A 17,400-nucleotide genomic window follows, 5' to 3' on the forward strand; every position below is an offset into this window, starting at 1 on the left:
GTTTTTACTTCCCTAAAGTCTAATCTGTACATTTTCATTAAGAGAAAAAAAAATCATCTCCTTGCAAAAGTTTCAGAATAAGGCTCACTCACTAAAACATTTACAATGGTAGTGTTTTGTTTCATGCTGGACTCATAAACTATGTCAATAGTTGGTTTAATAATGCTTCAAATAGATGCTGTATCAAATACATTTAAATTATCGTTCTTACTTAATTACAGGATTGTTTTTCTAAACAGTTTCCCACTAGTAGAACTTTAATCATTAGTATGAATTAGTGAGCTTTTATTCTAACTGGGCAAAAACTAACAATAAATTTAAAAAAGGGAAATGTTGGTATAATGGCAATACTGTACCTCTGTTGTCCTGTTCACCATCATCTGAAGCATTGTTTTGTGGGGAAAAGAGGGAAGATGTTACACAATGCAGAATTAAAGGGAACAGCAGATCTGCTCACTGCAACTGCGTATTCTATTATAACGAGACAGAGTGAGAAGTGGCAACTCCATTACACAACAGTCATTCTTTCTGACTCTCTCTATAATTAATGGTATAAACAGAATGCTGAGCCAACTATCTCAAAGATGGAATCCTGTCTTCTAAAGAAAACCATCTAGCCTTAATTTTTTTAATTTTTTTTTTGTTGTTGTTGTTCCTGTCTCCTGACAGATAGTCCCCTTCTATCCAAATTCACGTGGAAATGACTTCTATGTTTTCCTGACCAGAGGGCCGTATTATCAGCAGTGACTGTTCCTTGGACATTGCCCAGGAGATGTTGCAGTCAGAGCTGAACTCTCCACAGATACTAAGGCTCTTACCTTGGATTGTACATCAGCGTTGTGATCATTCTGAAGCAGGAGGGCGGCGGACTTGGTGTCATCTTTCCGAGCAGCAATGTGCAGGGCTGGTAGCCTCACCTTTCCTTTGGTGTCATTCTCCAAGAGGATGGCCACCGCCTGGTTGTGTCCCTGTTGGAGTGCCACAGCCAGAGGAGTAAAGCCGTCCTGGAATATAACGTATGTGAATGAGTGAGACTGGCCAGCAGGACAGAGTTTCACTGTGAAGAGCAGAAGCAGAAGTGGACTGCCATTCGCCGGTAGCTTCATCAGATCCTGGTCCTGATTTCTATTCTTTACACTCCACACCATCTGCATCATAACAAATCCTGCTGATTATGGGATGTGGTCATATTGCAGAAGGAGTGGGTCAAATGTGTGTTTGTAAGAAGAAAATAAAAATTAGAACAAGCGCTTAGTTATGTCTACTTATGTAATGAGAAAGAATGGAAAGGAAATCCAACCAGGAGTGAAAATGATGCTCTGTATGGAAAGATGAGTGTGCAGTGAACAGTGTTTCTGCATTGTCTCAGGGAAGCGGATAACTGCTGTGGAGGGAGTAACTCAAATAATTTATGTTGGGATGTCAGAGATGTAATGTGAATGTGACCTAAAGCTGTTTGGTAAATTTAGAGCAGCCATCAACTTTGCAACCACATAGATTTTAGACTGATGATTTCAGTATAATGTTGCATATGTCATATAGCATTTAAAACCCAAACTTCACAATTGTCAATTAAAAAAAAAGATCCCAACACATGACAAACAAAACAAAGTTAGAATGGTCTCCAGGATGAGATAGAAAACCATGCTACAAAATTTGCAAAGTCATTTTTTTTTGAGTCTTCAGAAGCAAGTGCTTAGCTCCTGGAAAGGATGACAAATTTATCCCTCATCAGTTCTCTGAACTGTGTAAGCAAATGCTAGAGGTTCCATTCATACAGCAGGAACGAGGAAAGGAGCATGTACCCTTGAAGATGTCATTCCAGGGTTGGGGTTAGGAGTAATTAACTCAAATCTGTCTACTCAGTGTGTTTCCAGTATGAATCATTTAAGTGATAACAGTGAGATTTTTAAGGGAAAATAATTTTTTCACCTTTTTTTATTACGTATTTTCCTCAATAACATTTCCAATGCTATCCCAAAAGTCTCCCACACCCTCCCCCCCCACTCCCCTACCCACCCATTCCCATTTTTTGGTCCTGGCGTTCCCCTGTACTGGGGCATATAAAGTTTGCCTGTCCAGTGGGCCTCTCTTTCCAGTGATGGGCGACTAGGCCATCTTTTGATACATATGCAGCTAGAGTCAAGAGCTCCGGGGTACTGGTTAGTTCATAATGTTGCACCTACAGGGTTGCAGATCTCTTTAGCTCCTTGTATACTTTCTCTAGCTCCTCCATTGGGGGCCCTGTGATCCATCCAATAGATGACTGTTAGCATCCACTTCTGTGTTTGCTAGGCCCCGGCATAGTCTCACAAGAGACAGCTATATCACGGTCCTTGCAACAAACGCTTGCTAGTGTATGCAATGGTGTCATCGTTTGGAGGCTAATTATGGGATGGATCCCTGGATATGGCAGTCTCTTGATGGTCCATCCTTTTGTCTCAGCTCCAAAGTTTGTCTCTGTAACTCCTTCCATGAGTGATTGTGGAAAATAATTTTTAAGTGTTATCATATGCGGCACGAACCATATTTGCAGCATGAATGATAGTAATAGGTGGGCAGTATGAACATATATGCAGCAGGAATATGCTGCTAGTTCATTTCAGTCGATTTGAATTTTAAATACAGCACACTCCCTCACAGAGTGGAGGGGTAGAGTGTAGTGTCTTAAGATAAAGAAGAGCAAGCACTGTGGTGTACAGGTGTGTCATGAGCTGAGTACTTTGTGAATGAAGGGCACAGTCATCATCATTTACATATTTGGATTTATTTCCCCTAGCACTCTACTGCAGTCTGCATTAATGTCATGCGGACTTTATTTTTGTTCTGTTTTGTGTTTCCTTAGAGACACAGTCCACAGAGTGGAACCCCAGTAAAAAGATTGTAGCCTTAAATTTTGGCAGAACTCAGGAGGAAGGAAGGGAAAAGAGACCTATAAAAAATGGTGCTGACTGAACAGGAAACCCCCTTTGGAGGACTAAAAACAGGATTCCAACAATGTGGAATTCATTCTGATTTGTATTTCAGGGAAGAAGGCTAACTATGAGTAATGATTTGATAACGATACCTCAATGAACTCTGGGAAAAGAAACCCAGCTAAGTTGGGCAGCTTTGATTGAATCCTTTATTTACTAACCCTATTTATAAGAAAATTTAAAACGAAGCATTTCTTTGTGTGTGTGTGTGTGTGTGTGTGTGTGTGTGTGTGTGTGTATTACAATGCCATGTGGAAGGATTACATAATTATCTGTTTCTTTAAAGTGGGTATAGTGTCTGGTTGGTAACCAACTTTTACACACCATTGCTACTCACTAACACAGACGTGTTCCTTCTGCCTGTCACACTTACTTCAATGAAATTGAAGATATTTCACGACAGAGGGTTAGAGCATCCCTGCAATAGCATTATTTGTTACAGGGTGGTATTGTTGAGAGGAAGAGTGCATGGGTTTGTCTGTGTGACCCTCAGCAACCATGGTGTTCATTATATTAAATTTATAAATTTCTAATCATTGTAAGGTGACTTTAGTTATTCAGTGATACTTTTAAAAATGAGACATAAGACATCCTTGTGACAGCTAGACTCTACCCCACTCCCTTTTGATTCCTTTGCAAGTGTCATATTAGGATTTCAAACATTCAAACAGAGGCTTGAAGCTTCTGCAGCCTACCATATACCATGACCTCTGCTGATGCAGTGATCACTAAGGACTATGTCTGGAGTCACACTGCAATGCTGCTATGATCAACTAAACCAAGAAAGTCGCCCATCTGCTGAGAGTGTCATGACCTGAGCTCACCGAAAACCCACACTACCCACCCGAAGTCTCCAGGGTGGGTGAGAGGATGCTGAAGTGAAGGTTTCATCTAATCAACAATTCAGCCTTCAAGGAAAAAGGAAACAGATGGATTCCCTTATGTTGGGATGAATCTTGGAGACACCGTCATTTGTTTTCTGAGCATTACTTTAAGATATTCACAGTCTACTCACAGACAAAATTAGTGTCTCAAGGGACACAAAGGCTCTAGGTTATAAAAAAGAAAAACAGATATTCATATTGCAGGTGCATAATCTGTGTCTGTGTTACTGTGAACACAAAAGCGCGTCACAATGGGCAGTTGTGTTTTCTAGCTATAATCAAAGCATACATGATGTAACTTAACACATAACTTAGTTAGCATTGATAGTGACTTCCTCTATGATGAGAGTAAACTGTCAGAAAGTGATAGTGAATAGGTCCATAAAAGTTACCCTCCTACACAAAGAATTAGAATTCAATTTAATACATTTCCCTGACTTTTCTGTCCAGCACAGTATGGAAGGGACTTTGTGTTCAGTTTGCCTAAAGATTTAATTGTCTGAAAGGAAGATATGCTGGATATTAGGAAATACCAAGATGGCTTTTGGGTATAAATCACGTTTGGTTGTGGGCCACAAGATGAGAAACAAAAAGGCATTTCTGCTTCTGAGGGAGGTGTGCAGTGAAAAGGAGAGAGATGCTCTAGGTCCCTTCCCCTCTGACTCCTACATATGTCCAGATGTGCTGAATCCTCAGAAATTGAACTACGGCCAAAAATTCTATTCAATGATTGCCATAACCATGATCACACACTTATGTCACGATTTGTATTTTGTTATAAATAACACTGTTGTGATAGAATCCTTAGAAAATTACACTAACACAAATAGCTATAATTTTTAATGGCTAGAAATTGTTCTTTGAAGAAATTGCATTGTATCTTAAGATAAAATATTGACAGAAAGGAATGGGGATCATTTGTTGGAATCTAAATTTAGGATGTTATAAAGATCCCAAAATCAAGACAGGTCCTAAATGCTCCAGTAATCCCATGAGAACCACAAATTCAAGGCTGACCTGGTCTACAAAATGAGAAGCATGTTTCATCCACAACTCCAGGCTTAATGATAATGGAAATAGTAATGCATGATAATGAATCTAAAATGAAGGAATGAACTCATTTGATGTACACAAACCTGAGCCACTCAGTGGTCATTATTGTGGATTACAATAATAATTTGAATATGCTTTAGACAGAGGAGTGGAGATTCTTTGCAACTGGTATAAAGAATATAGACCTTAAAGAATCCAATAGCAAACCTACCTCTGTAGCAGTACTCTGGTTAGCTCCATTTTCTAGCAAATATTTTACAACATCAATGTGATTCTCCTGGGCAGCCATGTACAAAGGAGTGAAGCCATTCTGAGAACAGACAGCAAAAACAGAAATCTCAATCATTTGGAAAGTTTCAGGCCAACCAAAGTTACATCATAAGGAAAAAATTCACACTACAGGAAATCATGTCAATGTAATATCTTCTGTATTTATATTAATTTTAAATGAAGTAAACAATATAAACTATTCGAACTGCATAAAGTATTTAAAACATGAACTCCCTAGAATATATTTCTATAACAGATTCTTGTTATACATATATATAAAAAACAGTATCTATATAATATCTTCTATATTTATCAACCCACAAATCATTTAAATCAGCAGTTCTCAAACTGTGCGTCGTGACCCCTTTGGGAGTCGCATATCAGATATCCTGACTAAATAATATTTATGTTATGATTTGTAACAATAGCAAAATTGCAATTATGGAGTAGCAACAAAATAATTTTATGGTTGGTGTCACCACAACATGAAGAACTGTATTACAGGGCTGCAGCATTAGGAAGTTGAGTTCTACTGAATTTGAAACACACTACCATTGTCTTGAATATAATACTAGGTAGTATCTTATTTTATATATATACATATATGTATGTGTATGTATGTTATGTATATATGTACACATACATACATACTATATGTACTGAAGCATTCTTAGTGCTACCAGTTATTATTAATAACAGATCATTCTAGAAGAGATCATTACCTTGAGTGACAGTGAGTGAGAAATTCTATACTTCTGATCATAATAGCATTGTATACTGAATACTGATACATTATTTTAAAGGCCACTTTGAATATTTAGCATTCATTTTCACATTCATTTTTTTCAATTGTTTGTTAGAGTAGCTGAGCCATCCCTGGGATAAAGTGACAAACAGGACAAATATGTGTACCCTCATAGAGTACATATCATAATGATATTCATTATTATGTACTTATAGAAAAAAAAATCCAGAGAAATGTTATACCATGAGTTTAAAATTAAGTTTAACTGGCACATTTCCTTTTTATTTCTTTATGACTTAAAGCATACTAACTTTGTTGAGGAGAGGAAAAGCATTTTTTAATGCAGTTATACTTTTTCCATTTATTTACTTATTCACTTTACATTGTGATCTCAGCCCCGCCTCCTCCCCGTCCCACCCTTACACAGCCCCTTCTCTAACTCCCTCCCCTTCTTCTCTGGGAAGGGAAAGGGTTGCTTTGTGTATCATCCCACCATAGCACCTCAAGTCATTGCAGGACTAGGCACATCTTCTCCCAGTGAGGTCAGACAATTCAGCCCAGTTAGCGGAACAGGGTTCAGCTTTAAGGATAGCCTCCACTTCAGTTGTTGAAAGGACACACATAAAGACCAAGTTGCACATCTTTTACATATATGCAGGGAGGCCCTACACCCAGCCCATTTATGCTCTTTGGCTCGAGGTTCAGTCTTTGGAAACCCCCAAGTGTCCAGGTTAGTTGACTTTGTTGGTCTTCTTGCAGAGTCCCTATGCCCTCTAGGTTCCTCAATCCTTCCCCCCCAACTCTTCCACAAGACTTCCGAAGCTCCACCTCATGTTTTTTTCAAAGAAATTGGGCAATTCCTATGTCATATTATTAAACATAGATGTTTACACATGACCTATATTCATTCATAAGAATGAGTAAGAGTGAGATGAACTATTGAGATTATGAACTACCCATAGAAAGTAGCAATAATTGGTTTTAAATTGCTTTGTTGAAACAAAATTCTTTTGCTTGCAATTTAGAAGCAGAAACAGTATTGAAAGTGGCTGATACAAGCCTTGAATCATAATAAACTCTTGCAAGACCTCAGCCTATGTCCAAATGGCACGGAAAACCTCAAGAAAAAAAAATACAGATACAATTCGCAAAACACATGAAACTCAAGAAGAGTTAGAATGGGGAACAAAATACCCATGTAAGGAGTTACAGAGACAAAGTTTGGAGATGAGACAGAAAGAAGGACCATGCAGAGACTGCCCCATTCAGGGATCCATCCCATATACAACCACCAAACGCAAACACTATTGCATATGCCAGCAAGATTTTGCCAACAGGACCCTGATATAGCTGACTCTAGTGAGGCTATGCCAGTGCCTGGCAAATACAGAAGTGGATGCTCACAGTCATCTATTGGATGGAACACAGGGCCCCCAATGGAGGAGCTACAGAAAGTACCCAAGGATCTGACGGGGTCTGCAACCCTATAAGTGGAACAACAATATAAACTAACCAGTATGCCCAGAGCTCATGTCTCTAGCTGCATATGTATCAGAAGATGGCCTAGTTGGCCATCACTGGGAAGAGAGGCCCCTTGGTCGTACAAACTTTATATGCCTCAGTACAGGGGAAGGCCAGGGCCAAGTAGTGGGAGTGGGTCTGTGGGGGAGCAAGGCGGGGGGAGGGTATAGGGGGCTTTTGGGATAGCATTTGAAATGTAAATGAAGAAAATATCTAATAAAAATTTTTTAAAAGGACTCAAAAAAAAAAAAAAAGAAAGTGGCTGATAACCAGCAAAATATAATATAAATTCTACAAGTACAATAAGTAGAGAAATTTAACTTTTGCTTATGAAAGAATATATCCAGGGTACAAATGGCGAAAGTAATTTTTAATCTAAAATAGAAATAATTTAAGAAGAGTAAATGAACAATAGTGTTATAATTTGTGAATAACTTCTGCTAGCTGGAGAGTATATTTTCCAAGGCATATCAAGCAGGTGAAATCTGGTATATTTTAAGAACACTGAAGAGGTGGCGGAAGGATGGAATTAGAGATTCTAAGGAAGGGAAAGCCAAGAAAGACTGTTCAAAACAACGAGTAGGTGTGGAATGAAGAGCTTTCGCAACAAGAGACAGGGAAACACTGAGAGCAAAGGAGCATTAACAGAACCCAGCCATTGCTAACAGTCCTTTCATAGAATCATCTAGTTAGGTCAAGAGAAAAGGAAACAGGAAGAGGTCCTGGGTTTCTCAGGGAATATGTTCCATGCTGAACCATTTGAACTGTTAAAACTACTTAAGATAAGTATTAACTCTATAGATTGTATAGATTCTCATTGTATATAGGGCCTGCATAAACAGTATCTATATAATGTCTTCTGTATTTATCCATTCACACACCATTTCATCATCTTGAATGTACATAACTTACATAGCACTCTTAGTGTTTCAGATTATCATGTATTACAGAATATGCTAGGAGGCATTATGCACATGTCTGAAAATGAAAAGGTTCGGAAGAACCAAGAGCCCCATGTCTCCTTGGTGTCTAGACTGTGATGCAGACTACCTGACTACCAGACTCACTACCTAGTGTTCCCAAGTACAGTCCCAGTCCTTGCTCAGAATTTTCTGTCGTCCTCTCAGACATCCTTCGCCATCTGAGTGATGGCTTTACATATATCCATATCCATCTCTATTCATTATATTTGCTGACCAAATAAATGACAGAATAATGTAATAAGTAAAGGGTTTCCTTTTGGTTCAGGATTTCTGGGGAATTTCAGCCCACCATAATAGAAAAGACATAGAAACAGGAGCAGTCATGGTCAAGGCAGTGGGAGTATGAGACACTGGGCATTGGCATGGATGTGGACCCAGAAAGAAAGAAAGCTGATTCAGAACCAGAGACAGAGACAGCCCCAAAGACCTGCTACTAGAAACCTACTTCTTTCACACAGATGGTACCTCTGTAAAGATTCTACATAATAGTTTCATACCAAGCACCAAGTATTCAAAACATGAGCCTTTTGGGAATACTGCAGATTGGAGTGATGGCATCATCCTAATCATTAGGCTATCCCTTATGTGGCAAAACGCGCTTGAAAGATCTTGAACTGCAGGGATGGTGATCCAGTAAGATCAATATAACAATGAAGATTTGGAAGAGAGAATCAAGAGAAAATAGAGAAGAGTCAACTCTGTCTCCTGGCTAAAATGGTGGAGGAATGGGCAATGATCAAAGGAATATACCTTTAGAAGATGAACCAGCCAAGAAATGGATTATCAGCTAAAGCCTTCAGGAGAAAACAGCCTTGTCAACACCATGGTGTTAACCCTGGATTGTTAATTTAAAAAAAAAAAGAATAGAGAATAATTTGGTGTTGTCACAAGGCACTGATTTTGTTAATTGTGTCTGTTAATTGTTTTGTTACAACAACAAGAATCAAATGTCTTGGATTGGGGTGGTAGGAGACCAGAACAGCTTTTACAGCATCTGCAATAGTGTATATTAACGATGGAGAACTGGAGCCATGATGTCACCACAGTTATGAGATGCAGAAATGGAGCCATGGTACTGCCGTGGTTAAGAGATGGAGATTGGAGCCATGATGCCACCATGGTTAAGAGATGGGGTGCTTCTTTTTTTAAACCATGATGAATAGGAAATATGGATTTCCTACAGATCCAAAATATGGAAAGTATCCTTTCTTTCCTTATAATATTTAGAAACAGCTCACTTGGCAGTAAGGACTCCTTTGAGCAATTAGAACAGACAAGGCAGTATACTGATACCATTGTATACTGTATAGGAGACTCTTCAACTTTTCTTAACATTCCTTAAAACATCATTCCTGGTCTCCTCATACATACATGAAGGTGCTGTTCAATGAGCCATGCCTGTTTTGTTTTCTAAAAGGGTTTAAGTGGAAATACGTATGAAGACATATATAACTTCTGATTGCTGATATAAAAAGTCTGATACCCACATCTTTGGCTTATCCTAAGTGCGAGAAAGGAGAGTCATATATGGTAGTTCTGGAACAATGGATTCATACCCCCTAAAATATAATTTCAATTGATATTATTTATTAATAATTGTCAGTGGTTCTCAGATAGTTATAAAACTCTTTTCAGATCCAGAAATCATGCTGAACTTTGGAGAAATCAAACCCCAAGAAGGACTCTCATTAATGTTGATTTTGTGCTTTTTAAATTGCCTCACACACGGCTGCATGGATGGCTCAGTGGGTAAAGCCTGAGCTGTGTGAGCATGAGCACCTGAGTTCAGATCTCCAGCAGTGATAAAGATGTGGGGTCCATCTTTGTGTCTCTGCTTCCTAAATACTACGAACAGTACCTCTATCCATAAAAAACTATTCCACAAAGATAGAGAACTTCAGACCAATTTCCCTTATGAATATCAATGCAAAAATACTCAATAAAATTCTCGCTAACTGAATCCAAGAACACATCAAAACAATCATCCATTCTGACAAAGTAGGTTTCATTCCAGGGATGCAGGGATGGTTTAATATACGGAAATCCATCAACATAATCCACTATATAAACAGACTCAAAGACAAAAACCACATGATCATCTCGTTAGATGCGGAGAAAGCATTTGACAAAATCCAATACCCATTCATGATAAAAGTCTTGGAAAGATCAGGAATTCGAGGCCCATACCTAAACATGATAAAAGCAATCTACAGCAATCCAGTAGCCAACATCTAAGTAAATGGTGAGAAGCTGGAAACAATCCCACTAAAATCAGGGAATAGACAAGGCTGCCCACTTTCTCCATACCTATTCAACATAGTATTTGAAGTCCTAGCCAGAGCAATTCGACAACAAATGCAGATCAAGGGGATAGAAATTGGAAAGGAAGAAGTCAAAATATCACTTTTGCAGATGATATGATAGTATATATAAGTGACCCTAAAAATTCCACCAGAGAACTCCTAAACCTGATAAACAGCTTCAATGAAGTAGCTGGATATAAAATTAACTCAAACAAGTCAATGGCTTTTCTTTACACAAAGAATAAACAGGCTGAGAAAGAAATTAGGGAAACAATACCCTTCACAATAGTCACAAATAATATAAAATACCTTGGCATGACTCTAACTAAGGAAGTGAAAGATCTGTATGATTAAAAACTTCAAGTCTCTGAAGAAAGAAATTAAAGAAGATCTCAAAGATGGAAAGATCTCCCATGCTCATGGATTGGCAGGATCAATATAGTAAAAATGGCTATCTTGCCAAAAGCAATCTACAGATTCAATGCAATCCCCATCAAAATTCCAACTCAATTCTTCAACGAATTAGAAAGGGCAATCAAACACAGAAGTGGATGCTCACAGTCAGCTATTGGATGGATCACAGGGCCCCCAATGGAGGAGCTAGAGAAAGTACCCAAGGAGCTAAAGGTGTCTATAGGTGCAACAACATTATGAACTAACCAGTACCCCCTGGAGATCGTGTCTCTAGCTGCATATGTATCAGAAGATAACCTAGTTGGCCATTAGTGGAAAGAGAGGCCCATTGGTCTTGCAAACTTTATATGTCTCAGTATAGGGGAATGCCAGGGCCAAGAAGTGGGAGTGGGGGGGGGCAGGGCAGTGGGGGGGGAGGGTATGGGTGACTTTTGGGATAGCATTGGAAATGTAAATGAAGAAAATACCTAATTTAAAAAAAAAACAAAGAAAAAAAACTATTCTACCGAAGATGTTTGGTGGCTATTTATTGCTCAGCATTATACTCAGACAGTGACTCAAAAATAAACACAAAACCTCTTTGCTACATCCATCACAGACAGGTTAGTCCTGGAAAACAGACTGGGGCAAAGAGAGACTGAAGAGAAGACAGACACATAGACGCACTTACAGAAGAGCTGCAATCAGGTGAATCATGCTTGCTGTGACAGAGCATCACCAACTATACAGGCATTCCAGAACCTCAGTGGGTTTATGATGTATGGTCCCAGAGGAAGGCTGTGCCTCCTCCCTCAGACTGACCTGAGGACGGTTCTTCCCACACCCATGGGTCTGAGTCACTGTACTGTTCCTTGATAACAGTACACATTCACTGAAGGCTCCACTCACTCCTGACACCTTTACCCAAGGCTTCTCCTGCTGTCCACACCTCTTCCCATGAGAACCCCAGTCCAAAGCTGAGATAGCTATGCTTAAACTACTACACACAGATTGAGGGGCACATCTAACTACTCTGATTTTTTTAAATTACATATTCCATAAGGATAGCGCAGATGAAGGACACAGCACTCAACTATGTGAGGAAATTCTATCATCAAGATGCCACAGAAGTGACTCAGTGTAAAGAGTAGGAGAACCAGGGAAGTACAGACGCAGAAACAGCTTTTGAGATGGAGATGAAGAAAAAGAGAGAAAAGGGCCTTACACATGACTCAGTGCCAGATGTCGGGGGTGGGGGGGGAGGACTGGGTTTGGCAGAACTTGACCCTTCTTACATCACTAAGGGCTCAGCACTTTGTTTTAAATGATGTGAGTCACTTGGATTTTTTTTAAACAGGGATTTGACATGAACATATCTGCACTTTAGGAGATTACGATGCTAAAAATAGAGGATGAAATAGAAAACGCCCTGACTATAGTTACTGGAAAGGAAAGAAAGGTTTTTGTAAGGAAGTGAGGAATAGTTGAGAAGGGAAAATTGAGATAATGTTGGTTGATTCCAAGGTAAGCTAGTATTCAGGTATCTATACTACACTCTATGATTAGAAGGAGCACAAGTGGTTTCAATACATATTATTTATTCATCAGTGTTATGATAGTCAGATTAGTTATAACTCTTTTTTTCAGATCCAGAAATCAAGCTGAGCTTGGGAGAATCTAAACATCAAGTAGAACTCACATCAAGAATCTTTATCCCGTGCTTATAAAATATCTTTCACAGAGATGGGAGAGGGCTCGATGGGTGAAGTGCTAGGCAGATCCCTGGAGCCAACTAGTTGGTCGGTCTAGCCAGTTGGTCTAGCCCGTCCCACTAGCTAGTCAGTGAGCTCTGGATCCAATCAGAGACTCAAATATGATGATAATGATGATATTTGGAAACCAATAAATGAAGACACCCAATGTCCACCTCTGGCCTCCACATGCATGCATTTCCACACACAATGCTTAGGTCGAAGCAGGTGCCCAATTAATACACCTTAAACACATAGATAAAATAAACAGAACCCAAACTTCTTCCATCTGTGATGTTTTTAACTCACGACTAAATTATTCTCAAATATGTAAGTCTGGCCCCTTCTGCTTAAATGAAGAATGTCTTAATGGTTTGCTTTTAAGGCCTTGATTATGGAGGAGTTGATAGTGAATGGCTTCAAGGTCTAGACTTAAAGTCACTGCTTTTCACCCTGGTACCCTCTTTTTAGGTCACCTACTCTAGGAAGGATGAGTCTTTGTCATGATGACCTTCAAGCAGCCAAGGAGAGACCCACAGGAGAAGGAGCTGCTTGAAAAATATCTGGGGATTGAGTGCTTCACCCTAGAAATGCCTTCAGTGACTAGCTCTGAGTGTCCTCACAATGACCTCAAGAGGAACGCTGAACCACAATTATGCAAGCTGAGCCCCCACTCAGAAACAGTGATGATAATACATGCGTGGTGTTTGAAATCACTAAGTTGGTCAGAGAATTGTTTAGTAGCAATAGTTAGTAAGCAGAAACACAATGCACAGTGAGAGATGTCCAACAAGCCTGTGTCTCCCTTGCCAATCACACATCTTGCCATTCTTACTTCATATCCCTTCCTTTCTCTTGAGGAAGGAAATTGTCTTAAACAGCTACCTTCAAATATTTTAGACATATAGCTCTTAAAATGCTTAAAACAAAAATCTATACGCACTGTTCTTCTTGAGGTTAATGGGGATATAAGAGGCCCTCTATTTCTCCCAATCCCCAAGCTATCAGGAAAGCAGTATTTAACTGTGCTGAGTTCCAAAAAGGCATATGAGGGATGCTTCCTGTAGAATCCTGGGATGTGAGTTAGCTATAAGTGGAAGCATGATGACCCAGCAGCCACTGCATCCTGTTACCATCTATAGAGTACTTTGAAGCCAGAAAAGATTAGACCACTGCACTGAGAAGAATGAATAGATGAAATAGATAGCTGGGGTCTATTTGTCTAGGTCAAACCACACATAGTCTGAGGCAGTACTAGAAGAAGAAGAAAAAACCTACAGTTTTCAATGTCCATAGTAGCCTAACTTTCAATGTGTTCTTTGGATTTACTTTCTGTTCTTATGGGAAAACAAATGTTATAGCTATCTGTAGTAATAGAAAGTAAGAATGATTGGAATGGTTACAGATAGTCTGGGATTAATGAAAGTCAAATATGCTTTCAGAAGAAGTCCTCTGTCTTTTGTTAGCAGGTAGACATCAAGATTGAGGGTTTAATTTTACTCTTTGTCCAGAGCAGAACTCTTTAGCAGCCTGACAGTCTATCGGCTAGACACATAGTAGCATTAAGACTGGTTGGTGGGCACTGCTATGCTCTTCATTCTCAGTACCTTCCGTACCCCTCTCCTATTGAAGCAGATTGTGAGAAATGAGGTCTGGAAGAATCCTAAAATTATCAACAAGCTTGAAGGTCAGGATGATTCAAATCATGTCCCTAAATACACTGTGAATGCCTAGCTGTGAAAGATACAGGAAGCCAATCTGGACTAATTGTAGTCGTGAAAATAAAGACAACTTTGGGGACTCTGGGGGTGTGTTTAAGAAACAAGAAGGAAGCATAGGGTTGTACACTATTTGACAGTGAAGCTCAACTGCTCCCCTCATCTTCTAGATTCAAAAGACCTTTGGATAACTGAAGGCAATCCATACAGGACACTCTCTAGCACACAGTGGCTTCATGTTTGCACAACATTTGAGCTGCTCCCTTCAACTAAATTCAGAATTTGGTTGGTTTTTTTTTTTTAGAAAATGTGGACAGAGGAACAGACATGATTTCTTCTTATAACAACAGACAACAGAGTATGACCAGCATTGTAGGTCTACAGTGGTGCACAGTCTAAAATAAATCAGATGTTACAGGAATCACAGGAGTGACAGAGAAAGACTCTGAGCCTTGGATATGGAGGAAGCATTCAGAGCTGGAGGGATCCTGGAGCTCACTGACTTGTCTGAATTTTATAACTGAAGGGTTTTATAATTCAAGTACAAGGTGAGCCATTTCCTATTTAAAGTTGGAGACATCATAATTCATATGACATCTAAACCAAAGTACAGTTTTCAATATTGCTATTAGATTAAAATAAAGCACTCTGGGCTGGAGACTTGGCTTAGAAGTTAGGAGCACTAGAGGATCCAAGTTCCATTCCCAGTACCCATATAATGGCACCCAGCCATCTGTAAGCTCTAGGCCCAGGGCACCCAATAACCTTTTCTGGAGTCTGAGGCCATCAGAAATACATAGGGTGCACAGACATATATACATACAGGCAAAATACCTATACACACAAAATGAAGATAAATTAATCTTTACCTTTTAAAAAATAAAATGAAGAATGCATAAAGTAAAATAAATCAACTAGTGCAAGCAATGACATTACATTGTTATTTCTTTTACTTTGTGAGATTTCTCCCTTTCTTTTCCACTCTCTAAACAATCTCATATACTCCTCCTTGTTCTCTTTCAAATTCATAACCTCTTTTGTTAATTGTTGTTTTATATATGTGTGTGTGTGTGTGTGTGTGTGTACATTTATAAATATGCATATGACTGAGTATATGAACATATATATGTCTTAAATATATAGTGACAACCTGCTCAGGATAATGTATAATGTCACTTGCACACGTATGTTTTCAGGAATGATGAATAGGTAACAGATAGCCGATTGGCCTGCTGTTTCCTGGAGAAGACTGCTCTCCCCTTAGCTGCTTGTAAGTAACCTGAGGAACTTCAGAAACCAGGAGAGTACACAGGAGTCATTGCAGGAGTAGGAGAGCAACAGAGAGTCCAATAACAGCGTGCAAGTGATCAGACTGAGGAAATGGGTAAAACGGGAAATCTAATTAGGGAGAGGAGAAATAAATACAAGCAAAAGAAAGGGAGGAGAATAAAACAATAACAAGGAAGTCTTAAAATCTCATAAGGATTCATACTATTAACTATCTACCTACAATACCTATAATACACATAAGTTCATCTATAAATATGCAAAAATAGTTTAAATGTAATATTCTCACCTTGCCTAACAATGCTCACTCCAAGAATCAAGAAAGACCACCTACAAAAAGCACACCAGCCATGCGAAGCCCTCTTTCGTGTTGTTGGTCAGAGCGGTCTAAGAGACTCCTAAAACATTACAGGCTATTGCTATTGCCCTTGGTGTTCCCACGGATGTTTCTCTTCCCTATTGCTGAAGGCACCATGCATGTCAAACACAGGGCCCGAGATCCCTGGGCTGGAACTGACCCGGAAGCCTCCTCCATGAAGAATAGCTTTCATGGTGCCAGAAGGTGCCATGCAAGCTTCCACAGGAAGCAATAATCAGCTCTACCAGCTACGATGCCTATGAAGCACAGCAACAAGCAGTATGGCGTTCATGAGATCCAATAGCTTTCTAAACAGACTCAAGACCCACTAAACAAGACAGAAATCACACCTGGTACTTGAATCCTAGCCGGCTACCCAGACTTAGCAAAACAGTAAATCTTAGAGAAGAAATTTACTAAACCAGCCTAGTCCCTAACTACATCCTAAATACACATTCTTATACCCACAGATAAGTATAGCCCTCATGCCTCATCAAATAAAAGTCTCTTTGCAGCAGTTGAAGACCATTAGAGAAAACCACAGCCAATCAAAATGTAGAGTTCTAGAGCCCAATCCCAAAGGATCCATCGACAACACAGTTCCTACACCCAACCTCAGCGATCATTGTGAAAGAGGAGATGAAAGGATTCTAAGAGCCAGAAGATCAGGAGGTTGGCTGTCAGATTGTGTCTCCTATGAATGTCAGAAGCCATACTCATAAAAGTTCACCAACATGGCGGCTACCCAGACATGAGAAACACAAGGATACACCAACGGACATGCTAATGTGGAAGGGAGGAAACTCACAAGACCTTGCTTGCATCATTTTTTGTACATATAATGCTAATTTTTATTTAAGTTGTAAATTAGATGTTGAGCTTGGGCAGAGATAGTTTAGTGGAGAAAGGTGGTGGCTGCCATGCCTAAGTACCTGAGGTCTCTCCTTGGAATCTGCACACATTATTGAGAGAGGACCAACTCCTTCATCTTACATCCTTCTCTGGTGTCCCGTGAGCACATGAACTGGTCTCACAGCCTCCCTCCCCTGACACAGACACACACACAGAGAACATTTCTTTAAAGAAATGTTATGTTTATCTTGCAGTAAATCCTCCTCATGATATCACATTTATCTTTATAATCACATGGAAAAATTCC

General features: G+C 39.4%; 1 protein-coding gene across 44 annotated transcripts in view; it reads right to left on the reverse strand.

The window, feature by feature from the left end:
- Ank2 (ankyrin 2, brain) overlaps positions 1-17,400 on the reverse strand; it is a 578,741-nt gene that overhangs the window by 130,263 nt on the left and 431,078 nt on the right. For 38 of the 44 annotated variants that reach the window (XM_006500891.3, NM_001327938.1, XM_006500893.3 and 35 more), the window contains 3 exons: positions 5,124-5,222; positions 819-1,004; positions 357-380 (listed from right to left, as the gene is read on the reverse strand). In XM_006500891.3, the coding sequence (XP_006500954.1) occupies positions 357-380; positions 819-1,004; positions 5,124-5,222 (309 nt within the window). Of the gene's footprint in view, positions 1-356; positions 381-818; positions 1,005-5,123; positions 5,223-11,818; positions 13,149-17,400 lie in introns of those variants that run through there. The other 6 variants (XM_030252362.1, XM_030252369.1, XM_011239995.1 and 3 more) reach the window with 2 other exon arrangements.

Source organism: Mus musculus, chromosome 3, assembly GCF_000001635.26.
Source record: "Mus musculus strain C57BL/6J chromosome 3, GRCm38.p6 C57BL/6J".
In the NCBI taxonomy this organism is placed as follows: Eukaryota; Metazoa; Chordata; class Mammalia; order Rodentia; family Muridae; genus Mus; species Mus musculus.